Source organism: Tupaia chinensis, unplaced genomic scaffold, assembly GCF_000334495.1.
Source record: "Tupaia chinensis unplaced genomic scaffold, TupChi_1.0 Scaffold000607_1, whole genome shotgun sequence".
Lineage (NCBI taxonomy): Eukaryota > Metazoa > Chordata > Mammalia > Scandentia > Tupaiidae > Tupaia > Tupaia belangeri.
The window spans coordinates 226,810-240,231 of NW_006160126.1; the positions used below are offsets into that span (position 1 = coordinate 226,810).

At 43.8% G+C, this 13,422-nt stretch overlaps 2 protein-coding genes across 6 annotated transcripts in view; one reads left to right on the forward strand and one right to left on the reverse strand.

The window, feature by feature from the left end:
- Positions 1-13,422, forward strand: part of LOC102489568 (uncharacterized protein C6orf201 homolog) — a 43,339-nt gene that overhangs the window by 25,654 nt on the left and 4,263 nt on the right. Inside the window, exons 4-5 of one of the 2 annotated variants that reach the window (XR_336019.2) lie at positions 7,568-7,666; positions 8,278-8,407. Coding sequence is in view for 1 of the 2 variants with exons in the window: in XM_006158752.2 (XP_006158814.1) it covers positions 7,568-7,648 (81 nt within the window). In the remaining variant the exon portion in view is untranslated. The remainder of the gene's footprint in view (positions 1-7,567; positions 7,667-8,277; positions 8,408-13,422) is intronic. The other variant, XM_006158752.2, reaches the window with a different exon arrangement.
- Positions 1-13,422, reverse strand: part of ECI2 (enoyl-CoA delta isomerase 2) — a 29,238-nt gene that overhangs the window by 3,006 nt on the left and 12,810 nt on the right. For all 4 annotated transcript variants that reach the window (XM_027775854.1, XM_027775855.1, XM_027775856.1 and 1 more), the window contains exons 6-8: positions 11,326-11,428; positions 10,003-10,123; positions 2,964-3,053 (exon numbers count right to left, since the gene is read on the reverse strand). In XM_027775854.1, coding sequence (XP_027631655.1) covers positions 2,964-3,053; positions 10,003-10,123; positions 11,326-11,428 — 314 coding nt within the window. The remainder of the gene's footprint in view (positions 1-2,963; positions 3,054-10,002; positions 10,124-11,325; positions 11,429-13,422) is intronic.

Here is a 13,422-nt window from a genome sequence, read left to right on the forward strand (position 1 = left end):
CGTCCAGGGCAGAAGTGACCTGAAGCAGATACTGATGCTATACCCACAGAGCAGCTATGGCTTTTCTATTTTATACACTAAAAACCATTACAGAGACCAGCAGTTAGCATAATGGCTATGTCACTGGACTCCTATGTAGTCGACTGCGGTTCGCGTCCTGGACCTGATGGCTTAAAACTCACACCGGGCACGTGTGTGTGCATGCCCAAGATCCCGAGAGGAGAACGGAGAAGGGACTGCGGCATGGCCATCCCCCCTGGGGGGTGATTTCTCACTTTCTGTCTCTCTGTCTCTGTCTGGCGAGCACACGCGCTCTATAGCAAAAACCTCTAAAAAAAAAATTACAACAGGGAAAAAAAAAGAAACAAAAATCATTGTCATAGGTCAACCTTTAGAAACTCAAAATTCCCTGTGGTTCTAGCTGTGAGTTTTCTTCATCTGCACAGATACTCAAAATATTTAACAATTATTAATCATTAACTGGCTGAAGGAAAGGAAAGAATATTTAGTTTCTGATAAGATGAAGGACATTAAATGGATAGTCTCTTTGCAACTGTCATTTCTCTTCCAGAAAAGTAAACATTATTTCAGAGCCTCAGAGTTGGTTCTGCCCAACCTTCAAAGTTTGAACATAACAAACTACGTGACAGCACAATATTTGAAAATACAAGGGGTCTTTAAAAAGTCCATGGGAAATGTGTATTATGAAAACCTATGCATGGATTTCAACTTTTCTTGCATCTAAATGAACTCATTTTCTCCATTTTTCCACAAATCTTTCTAAGTTCCCTCATATATATTAGGACATCAGAAAAGTCATGACATATTTCTCTGCTTTTCTTTTTTCTTTTTTATTTTTGGAGAGGTTTTTGCTATAGGGCATGTGTGCTCGCCAGACAGACGGAGAGAGACAGAAAGCGAGAAATCACCCCCCAGGGGGGATGGTCACGCCGCAATCCCTTCTCCTCCATTCTCCTCTCGGGATCTTGGGCACGCACGCGGCAGAAGTGACCTGAAGCAGATACTGATGCTATACCCACAGAGCAGCTATGGCTTTTCTATTTTATACACTAAAAACCATTACAGAGACCAGCAGTTAGCATAATGGCTATGTCACTGGACTCCTATGTAGTCGACTGCGGTTCGCGTCCTGGACCTGATGGCTTAAAACTCACACCGGGCACGTGTGTGTGCATGCCCAAGATCCCGAGAGGAGAACGGAGAAGGGACTGCGGCATGGCCATCCCCCCTGGGGGGTGATTTCTCACTTTCTGTCTCTCTGTCTCTGTCTGGCGAGCACACGCGCTCTATAGCAAAAACCTCTAAAAAAAAAATTACAACAGGGAAAAAAAAAGAAACAAAAATCATTGTCATAGGTCAACCTTTAGAAACTCAAAATTCCCTGTGGTTCTAGCTGTGAGTTTTCTTCATCTGCACAGATACTCAAAATATTTAACAATTATTAATCATTAACTGGCTGAAGGAAAGGAAAGAATATTTAGTTTCTGATAAGATGAAGGACATTAAATGGATAGTCTCTTTGCAACTGTCATTTCTCTTCCAGAAAAGTAAACATTATTTCAGAGCCTCAGAGTTGGTTCTGCCCAACCTTCAAAGTTTGAACATAACAAACTACGTGACAGCACAATATTTGAAAATACAAGGGGTCTTTAAAAAGTCCATGGGAAATGTGTATTATGAAAACCTATGCATGGATTTCAACTTTTCTTGCATCTAAATGAACTCATTTTCTCCATTTTTCCACAAATCTTTCTAAGTTCCCTCATATATATTAGGACATCAGAAAAGTCATGACATATTTCTCTGCTTTTCTTTTTTCTTTTTTATTTTTGGAGAGGTTTTTGCTATAGGGCATGTGTGCTCGCCAGACAGACGGAGAGAGACAGAAAGCGAGAAATCACCCCCCAGGGGGGATGGTCACGCCGCAATCCCTTCTCCTCCATTCTCCTCTCGGGATCTTGGGCACGCATGCACACACGTCTGGCCTGAGTTTTAAGCCACTGGGTCTAGGACGCGAACCGCAGTCAACTACATGGGAGTTCAGCGACATAGCCATTACGCTAACTGCTGGTCCCTCTTTGCTTTTCTATGCACAAACGCAATGTGACTTTTCTGGCGACCTTACATATATGTGTGTGTATGTATATATACACATACCTATTTTCACGGACTGTTAGTTTTTTCTTTGACATGTTTTATACAGCTTCTTTGTTTTATACATATAAAAGAAAAAACTAACGGTCCGTGAAAATAGGTTCGATTCCCATTTCCTCCACTTTGAGATCTTGAAGAACGTTTGCCAAACCTATGCCCCGACTCTCCAGCCTTCTCATGATCGCCTGACAATCATGTCCAACTATGGGCAACTTCGTTTCTACAGACAGTAACAGGCCTGAGCAACCACTTAACCACCCCGGGAGTTTAAATAAGTTGGCAAATCAGACTGACAGAAAGGCGGTTGCAGTTGGAGGTGGCTTTGGAAGCGGACAGCCCCTATGAAGCCTTTCACCTGCCGTGACTCTGGAAGTGCAGCTGTCACCTATCACTTCCAGTGACTGCTGCTCACCCATAAAGCAGTCAGTGGACCCTGAGCTCAGCAGACCAGACGAGGTAGGGAGAACCCGGAACCTTCCACTGACAAATGCCACACGGCTGTTGGCGATGAGGTCTTGAGCTGGTCACAATGCAGGTGGCACTAAGTAAGCAGGAGAAAGGAGTATCCCAGGCTGGGGAGTTTAGGAAAAACTTCTAATTTCCCCCTCACACCAGGTATTTCCCATAGCCTGGCTCTTCCACATGTAAAACTCAAATTAAGAGTTGGAGAGCACATCATTAGTGCCTATCTCTTTCGTCCATATGAGCAAATGGGAGAGAGAGCATGGGATTGCCCTGAGAATAGACAAGATTCACAAAACTTTATTTTCAAGCTTTCCAAATGTTACCTTGGCTGAGCCCATGATCTTCGGAAACGTGTAGGAGGAACAGCCTTCTGGACTTTGGCCTAGCGCACTGAATGGGGTATGGAACGTTGCCTGTGGGGTGGGAGGGAGAGAGGAGAAAACCATTTTTTCATATGTCATTTATTTATTTATTTATTTATTGCTATAAGGTATGTGCATTTGGCTGAAACAGTAAGCAAGAGAGAGAGAGAGAGAGAAAGTGAGGAAGCACCCCAGGGGGATGCCATGCCACAATCCCTTCTCCTCCATTTTCCTTCTCAAGATTTTGGGTATGCATGCACATGCACTTGGCATGATTTTCAAGCTGCTAGGCACAGGATGAGAACCACACAGCTGGCCATGTGGGATCCAGTCCCCCTAACCACCACACCAATGGCTGGCCCCATATATGATTAAGAAACAACTTTATTCAAATATTTCTTTTATAAGAGAGAGGTATCACAAAAGGGTGTCCACACTGTGATCCACCCCCAGTCCTGGCTGGCCCAGGTCACTAGCATGTACATACCTAGTGTGCCCAGGGAGGTCCCAAGACCTTTCCTATGTGGGTCCAGTTGCACTACTGAGTTCCTCATAGATAATTAAAAAAAAAAAAAATCACTATTGGGGGTCAGCAGGTGGTATGCTGTTTAACACTGGATTCTCACATGGCCAAATGTGGTTCAAGTACCAGACCCAGCGGCTTGAAAAACACCATGATTTTTTTTTTGTGAGGGTTTTTCTGCGCCCACCAGAAAGACAGAGACAGAGAGACAAAAACCGAGAAATTACCCCCCCCCCGGGGGGATGGCCACGCTGCAATCCCTTCTCCTCCATTCTCCTCTCGGGGTCTTGGGCACACATGCACACGCGCCCGGCGTGAGTTTAAGCCACCGGGTCCGGGACTCGAACCGCGGTCGACTACATGGGAGTTCAGCAACATAGCCATTACACTAACTGCTGGTCCCAAAAACCACAATAATTAAGTAGATAAATATGTAAATGCTCTTTTTAAAAAAATCACAATTGGCTTATAACTTCACATTACATAATGGAAATTTTTTTTAAACAAAGTTTACTCTTTTAAAGTGTGTGGTCTAATGAGTTTTAACAAATACAGAGTCATACAGATGCCACCATTACCAAATGCAGAACATTTTCATCACCAGGAAAGTTCCCCATGCCCATCTATACTCCACTGGTTCCCCCTGCCACACGTAACCACCGACACGCTTCTGTCCCTGTAGTTCTGCCTTTTCTAGAACATCATAAAAACGGAATCCTGCATCCTGTAGCCTTTTGAGTCTGGCTTCTGTCACTTAGAATAAGGCTTCTGAGTCATCACCTTACTAAATCTATCAGTTCTTTGTTCTTTGTTAGTTCTGAGCGATAGTCCCTTATTCGGCCACGTCACAATTTATTTATCCATTCACCAGTTAATGCCAGTGGTGGGGTCTCCATTATTTTGGCTCGTATGAATAAGGCTGTTATGAAAGACATTAGGTTGTACACCTTAAATAGATACAATTCCCATTTGTTAATTATACCTCAAGGAAGCTGAAAAAATTTTTTTGTTAAGTAGAAAAGAAAGGTTTACTAATCACTTCACATTGGCTAAAAAAAATTTAAGTATATTGTTCAGATAATTCTAACATTTCATTTGTGTATAGGTCTCTGTGTGAACATGCATGTGTTTTCAAGTCTAATGAGTTGCTAGACTATGTGGTACATGTATGTTCAATCTAAAAGGAGCTGCCAAGTTGGGTGTGGCAGCTAAGGTGCTAAACTCCCACATGGTTGACTGCAGTTCAAGTTCTGCACCTGGAGGCTTGAAAATCATCCTGGGTATGTGTGCATGCATGCCTTAAATCCCAAGAGGAATATAGAGGAGAAGGGATTGTGGCATGGCCATCCCCCTGGTGGGTGATTTCTCACTTTCTTCCTTTCTCTCTTTCTGGTGAGTGCATGTGCCCTATGGAAAAAAACTAAAAAAGCTGCTAAGAACTGTTTCCAACCTTGGTTGTATATGACAGTCCTACCAGCAGTGTATGGGAGTTCTAGTTGCTCCACATCCTTATTCAATCATGTTATTACTGGTCCTTTTCATCTTAACCATGCTTGAGCTATGTAGCGGTACGTCATTATGGTTTTAATTTATATTCCCCTAACAGTTAACAACATGGATGGGACCAGCAGTTGGCATAATGGCTATGTCGCTGGGCTCCCATGTAGTTGACAGTGGTTTGAGTCCTAGACCCGGTGGCTTAAACTCACACTGGTGCGTGTACATGCGTGCCCAAGATCCCGAGAGGAGAATGAAGGAGAAGGGATTGTGATGTGGCCATCCCCCCGGGAGGTGATTTCTCGCTTTCTGTCTCTGTCTCTCTGGTGAGCACATGCGCCCTATAGCAAAAACCTCTCCCCAAAAAAACAAAACAAGGGAACCAGCAGTTAACAACATTGAGTGTCTTTTCATATACTTACTAGCCATGTGTTTATTTTCTCTGGTAAAGTAACTTACAATGTTTTGCCCACTAGTTTTTAAGTTAAACTGTTTATCTTTTTCTTGCATATTCAGGTTATAAGACTTTTATCAGATTAGTGTCATCCAGATTACTTTCTCCAAGTCTGTGGCTTATCTTTTAATTATTTTCCTATTGAGTGTCTTTTCATAAACTTACTAGCCATGTGTTTATTTTCTCTGGGAAAGTAACTTACAATGTTTTGCCCACTAGTTTTTAAGTTAAACTGTTTATCTTTTTCTTACATATTCAGGTTACAAGACTTTCATCAGATTAGTGTCGTCCAGGTTACTTTCTCCTAGTCTGTGGCTTATCTTTTAATTATTTTCCTAACAGTGTTATTCTCACCTATATATTTTCAAGTTTATTTATTTCTCCCATGAGAAAGAGGGACAGAGAGGAAGTCTACCAGACATTCCACAGTGGGTTTTCATGTCATGATTAACTCCTAGCCTCAGCCAGAGAGGATCATGGACACACATGTATGCAGTCTTAGCATGTGTGGGGAGACCTTGTGACACAAACCTGGGACCTTCCCATATGGTCTCAGCATTGCCTAGTGTTACGTTACTACTGTGGCTGGCCTCCTGTGAATATTTTTTTTCAAGTTTCTTTTATGAGTAAGAGAGACAGAGAGAGAAAAAGAGAGAGAGAGAGTGCCCCCCCCAACAGAGTCCTAACAACGTGATCACCCCCAGCTTTAGCTGGGTCACAGGCAGGCATGAGCCCCGTATCTTCAGGGCGGTCTCTGGACACACACCTGGAACCCCCTCATGGGGGACAGCCTGGCAGTATCACATTACACTATAGTGCCACCATCCGGCCCCCTCGTGTTTTTTAAGGGCCATTTATACCTCATTTTCTGTGGGCTATTCATTTCTCTCCATTGCCCACTTTGACATTAGGCTGATAATGTGTTAGTGCTTTATAGATGTGCTTTATAAAGTACTTGAGAGAGACTAGCCTTTGTTATGGAAGTTGAAAATTATTTCCCCCAATCTGTTGTTTGTCTTGATTATGCACCAGAGGCTTTTGGATTGGCTTCAGGTACCAGAATAGATTTCAAATTAGTTACTTAGAATGCAGAGTTGCTGGTGTGGTGTAGTGGCATGCACCTACAATCCCAGCAGCTCAGGAGGCTGAGGCAAGTGGATCAAACAGAGCAAGACCCTATCTTTAAAAAACAAAACAAAATCCAAAAAGAATAGTTACTTTTAGTGTTTTTCTAGATTTAAGAAATACATGTGTGTGTTTCTTAATGAATTAAATTCTATGGTAGGTAATTTTTTTTTTTTCGATTTGCCAGTGTGTATGTGCACTTGTTAAGAGACAGGCAGAAAAGGAGAAAGTGCTCCTCACGGGGGACAGTCACAGTTACACTTCAATCTTGTCTCCATTGTTCCCTCCTCTTGGGATTTTGGCACACATGCACACATGCCCAGTGTGCTTTTCAAGTCACCCGGTCCAGGACTCAAACCATAGTCAGTCACATGGGATCCAGCTGCCTTAACCACCATGCCACTGGCTGGTCCCATTAAGAGACTTAATTTATAATTGCTAATATATGAAAGCATATTTAGATTTGATTTCTTATAATCAGACATGGTTGATTTTTTTTTTTTTAATTTTTCTTTCTTTCTTTCTTTTTCTTTTTTTTAAATTTTTGCTATCAGGTGTGTGAGCTTGCCATAGAGAGAGAGAAAGAAAGAGAAAAAGTGAGAAACCATCCTCTACAGGGGATGACCATACCGCAATCCTTTCTCTTCCATTCTCCTCTTGGGATTTTGGGCACGTGGGCACGCACACACATACACAAACACACCCAGCATAATTTTCTTTTCTTTTTTTAAATTTTCTCTTCCCCCCAGCATAATTTTCAAGTCACCAGGTCTGGGACTCAAACTATAGTTGACCATGTGGGAGTCCCAGAACCTTAACCACTATACTACCTGCTGGCCCTGGTTATTATTTTTTAATGCATGCATATTTGTTAGAAGATATAAGTAGATATCGCATGTAGCAAATAAACCAAAATTATGAAACAAAGTTTTTATTACTAACATTTATCTTTTTTTCCCCCAAAAGCAAGCTTATTCAAGAAAATGCTCTAAGAAGACACAATCTAAAGAAAATAGGAAAGAAACTGGAAAGAAACACCGGCCATAGTTAAGGGGCCACAAGCAGGTAAGTACAAAATGGGCAAATTTAAAATGTTTGTTTTCAGAAATAGCACAGAAGTTGTAGAGAAGGGCTGAGGCTCCAGTATTAGACTGACGACTCTGGGAAAGGCTGTCGCCCTCTCTGTACCACAGTTCCCTTATCTGTAAAATGGGAACGAGGGAACCAGCAGTTAGCGTAATGGCTATGTCGCTGGATTCCCACGTAGTCGACTGCGGTTCGCGTCCTGGACCCGGTGGCTTAAAACTCATGCCGGGCACATGTGCATGCGTGCCCAAGATCCAGAGAGGAGAATGGAGGAGAAGGGATTGCGGCGTGACCATCCCCCCTGGGGGGTGATTTCTCGCTTTCTGTCTCTATGTCTCTCTCTGTCTGTCTCGTGAGTGCACGCGCCCTATAGCGAAAAACCTCTCAAAAAAAAAATAAAAATAAAAAAATAAAATAAAATGGGAATGAGAGCTCCCGTCTCACAGAACTGTCATGTGAATTACGTGACTTTATATAAGGTCATCAAAAGATTCACAGGAAATATGTATTATGACAAAACTACACGTTGGATTTCAACATTTTCTGCACCAGAATAACGTTTTTTTTTTTTTTTTTTTTATGACTGACAGCACATATATGTACAGAAGAGGCAGAGACAGAGAACAGGACGAGTGGCAGTGTCTCATGCCAGGAGCCCCTTTCCCCAGCCCTCCAGCTCCTGAGACTCCTGGAAACACACATGCTAACTCAGTGTCAGATGTACTATAATTTTGCTTTTTCTTAAATCCCCTCATGTATGCGTGTGTGTGGATAAACGGGTATTGACAGAGTACACGGTATTGACAGAGTACACAGGAAATACACAGGAAACACTCGTGTTATTATTAGTTTAGTTACAGGGGGCGTGTACCTGCCAGAGAGAGAGAGAGAGAGAGAACCCCCCAGGGAGAAGGTTACACCACAGTCCCTTCTCCATTCTCCTCTCAGGATTTTAGACATGCACACACACACACCCGCTGTGATTTTCAAGCACCTAGATCCAGGACTCGAACCACACAGCCAGCCGCATAGAATCCAGCACCTTCACCTCCATGCCACCTACTGGCCCATATTATTGTTATTTTTATTTTAATGTTTATTTATTTAGTTTCATGTGCAAGTGAGAGAGACATCACCCCTAACAGGATTTTTTTTTTTTTTTGGGGGGGGAGAGGTTTTTGCTATAGGTCCCGTACACTTGCCAGAAAGACAGAGACAGAGAGACAGAAAGCGAGAAATCACCCCCCAGGGGGGTTGGCCATGCTGCAATCCCTTCTCCTCCATTCTCCTCTCAGGATCTTGAGCACACACGCACACGTGCCTGGTGTGAGTTTAAGCCACCGAGTCCGGGACTCAAACCACGGTTGACTACATGGGAGTCCAGCGACACAGTCACTACGCTAACTGCTGGTCCCCCCTAATAGGGTCTTGACACTGTGTTCTACCCCTGGCTTTAGCCGACCCCAGATCATGGGTACACGAGTGCCCAGTATGCTCAGGGAGATCTCTGGAAACAAATGCAGGATCTTCCCATGTGGGCGTCACATTTTACCACTGTCTAGCCCCATATTTATTATTTTTATAATTTAACCCTTTCTATTCATTGGCACAGGAAATCACCATTTGTTGACAGGTATTATAGGTATTATTAAACATTGCCCACAGTGAAGAATGGTTATGACATACCCACATTTTGTTTAGATGGTCTCTATTCTATAAAGCCTGTAAAGACAACTTGACTTGGTACATTCTTCCTTGACATAGTTTCCTGATTTTAAATGGATGCTTTGTCTCATTAAGTTGGCTAAACTCATACCAAAGGTCACTACTTGACAAACGAAATTTTACATTGGGTCAAATTTCCCAGCAGGTGGCATGGTGGTTAAGGCACTGGACCCTCTCACATGGCCAACCAGGGTTTGAGTCCTGAATATGGTGGCTTGCTTTCTCATTTCCTCTCTCTCTCTCACTCTTACCCTCTGTCTCTCTCTGGTCAAATTAAAAAAAAAATCAATGCATGAATAAATAAATATAATCAATAATTATTAAAAAGATTTCCCAGCATTAAATATATTATATATTTGTATGGAGAGAGAGCAATCACAACAGTAGTAGTGTGCAAGCAATTCAAGTTAATAATGAAGGAAAAATAAAATCAAATTCGTTCGACTTATTCTTCCGTAAAACCTAAATTGAGCCCATTCTACCACAAGCCACATGCTACCCATGTACTACTGCTAGCAACAAAGGAGAAGTCAAAGGATCTCCTTTGCACGCTACGCGTCTGGCCGTCCACGATCCCGGGGCTGACTTACCCTGTCGGATGCGTACACAGCATCAAACAGCCCGAGGAGGGTGACGGAAATTCCCACGGCTGGACCGTTCACCACTGCAATCAGAGGCTTAGGGAAATCTATAAAACACTGTACAAAATTCCTACAAAAATGGAAACAGAAGAGGACCAGATCGTTTTGACGAAGAAGCGAGACTGTCCAAGTCTGAGCTAACAAACCCTCCTGGCGGGCCTGGGTGTGTCTACGCAGTCTTGGAGATTCGGGTGGTGGGTACAACTGTGAGATCATGACAGGGTGGGATGGGGAGACAGGAAGGCTGAAGCCCTCCCAGCTTCTGCTGTGTCTTGAGAGACTACTTCAAGTCTCCTACTACTAGCAAAAATGAAACTCACCCTATCTTCTAGCCGGAGGAGAATTCTCTGCCTCACTCAACACAAGGGAATTCTATTTACAACTCTGAGGGAATTTCAAAGAGTCTGTGGGAAACTGGAATTAAAGTAAGAGTTGAGGGCCGGCTGGAAGCATGGCCAAATGCGCAGTTTGAGTCTTGGATCAGGTGATCTGAGAAACACCCTGTGTGCACATGCATGTGTGCCCAAAATCCCCAAAGGAGAGAGAGATGGAGGAGAAGGGATTGTGGTGTGAGTATTGCCATGGGAAGTGCTTTATCGTATTCCTTCTCTCTGTCTCTCTCCATGAGCACACATATCCCCTAGTAAATTAAATTTAAAAAAAGGTACAAGTTGATTTTGGTGCAAAAATGTGCTGAAATCAAAGCATAATTTTTTTTTTTTTGAGAGTTTTTTGCTATAGGGCGCGTGCGCTTGCCAGACAGAGAGAGACATAGAGACAGAAAGTGAGAAATCACCCCCCAGGGGGGATGGCCATGCTGCAATCCCTTCTCCTCCATTCTCCTCTCAGGATCTTGGGCACGCATGCACATGTGCCCGGCGTGAGTTCTAAGCCACTGGGTCCAGGATGCGAACCGCAGTCGACTACGTGGGAGTCCAGCAACATAGCCATTACACTAACTGCTGGTTCCCAAAGCATAGTTTTTCATAGTACTCATTTTCTAAGAAATTTTTCTTTTATAGTTCACCCTGAAGACTGCCAGGGAAATCTCTTTTATAGCCAACGAATGAACAGGTAATAAAAATCAAAATGATAGAAGTCAAAAAATCAAAGTGACCCACCTCTTGATGGAGGCCATTTGGACAAATACACTTATGTAACATCACGATGAACTACACTGATACTAAGAAGAAAACATTTTACTTTGCTCAACTAAACACTTCCTTGATGAGCAAAAACAAGCCCTTTGAGATCAGAAAATGGCACTTTTACCTCAGCAAGATGTGACTGCTTTTAGCTTTCTCCTCTACCCCACCAGGGGGAATGTCAGTGAAGTTAGTCAGGTCATTCCCACTGCAGTAGTAGTCACCAATACCTGTAAACAAGAAAGAACCGCCATTCATTTATTCTGTAATTACTGAGCATCTGTTGCGTGCCGAGCTCTGTGGTAGGCTCTGGAAAAACACCAGTGAATGAGCTGTGGTTCTCCTAATACAGATTAGTAAGTGAGCTGGAGCTAGACATTGCCTTAAAAAACACATGTAAAAAGAAAAGTAAGCCAGCCAATTTCTTTTTTTTCTTGGAGAGGTTTTTGCTATAGGGCACGGGTGCTCTCCAGAAAGACAGAGACAGAGACAGAAAGTGAGAAATCACCCCCCCAGGAGATGGCCACACCGCAATCCCTTCTCCTCCCCATTCTCCTCTTGGGATCTTGGGCACGCACGCACATGCGCCCGGTGTGAGTTTAAGCCACTGGGTCCGGGACTCAAACCATGGTCGAATACATGGGAGTCCAGAAACATAGCCATTAGGCCAACTGCTGGTCCCCCAAACCAGCCAATTTAATAAGGGTAGAGCATTCACAGAGCAAATCTTAACAGGATTTAAATCAGTTCTCCCAGCTCCTGGAGAACTCCAGCCAGCCTCATGGTCAACGTGGCATTTAAGTCGGTGGAACAGGAAAGTGTTGCACAAAAAAAGCCAGTAAGGGAGAGAAATCATTGGTTCCATTCTGAACTTTGTCTGCATTAACATGGTTTCAAAGGCAGAATGCCTGTGATTGACTGAAGCCTAGCTGCTGTGATTGGCTGTAACCTAGCAACCAGCTCAGAAAAACAGCCTAGTGCATTTGATTTTGGTTTGTCCACAGGAATTCAAGTGTGGGAGTATAGCGGCTGTTTTAGGCCAAAACAGTTGAACAAGTATTCCCCTTTTGGTCTCATACACACAGGGGGCAGGCCCAGAAGCACAGCAGTTATGTGTGGGCAGAGGAAGCTGGATCCCACGTGGCTAACTAGGGCTTGAGTCCCGGCCCCAGTGGTTTGAAAAATATGCCAGGCACATGCATGCGTGCTCAGGATCCGGGAATAGAAAAGAAATTGCAGCACAATTGGGTCCCATCGGGGGGGTGATTTTTCTCTCCTGTGTGCAAGTGTGTAGACACACATGCATCACCATCTGGCACACACAAAAAATGTAGATAATGTAACTATGGTACAAAGGGGAGGTGCGTGATTAGAGTGCCCATACCAGGGCATTGGGTCCAATCAGTGAGTTCTGGGAGGGACTTTCCTAAGGAAGGGACAGCTGAACTGATATCCGAAGAAGAGGAAAGGCTAGCTAGCAAGAGGGGATGAAGTATAATTGATGAGAGGGGGGAGCATGAGTGAAGGTGCTCTGGAGGAGGTACAGAAAGTTCTTTGCCAGAGGGAAGAGGTAGGTATACAGTGAAGGCAGTAGGATAGGCAATGGGGGGATCTGTAGATCCCATTAAGAAGTTTGGCCTTGGGAATAGCAGTTAGCATAATGGCTATGTCGCTGGACTCCCACGTAGTCGACCGCGGTTCGAGTCCCAGACCCGGTGGCTTAAACTCATGCCGGGCACGTGTGCGTGCATGCCCAAGATCCTGAGAGGAGAATGGAGGAGAAGGGACTGTGGCATGGCCATCCCCCCTGGGGGGTGATTTCTCGCTTTCTATCTCTTTGTCTCTCTCTGTCTGTCTGGCGAGCGCACGCGCCCTATAGCAAAAACCTCTTCAAAAAAAAAAAAAAAGAGTTTGGCCTTTATTCTAAGAGCCATTTGAAAGGTTTGTGTTTCTGATTAAACTATAATTTGCACACAATAAAATGACTAGTTTTTAAATGTTTAATTCAATGAGTTTGATCATTAGAAATGCCCCTGTGGGGACCAGCAGATGGCATAATGGTTATGGCTCAATGGTTATACCACTGGCCTCACAGGTAATTGACTATCCTGGACCTGGCAGCTTAAAACTCATGCCGGGCGCGTGTGTGCCCAAAATCCCAAGAGGAGACTGGAGGAGAAGGGACTGCAGCATGAACATCCCTCTGGAGGGGAGGGGGGTGGCT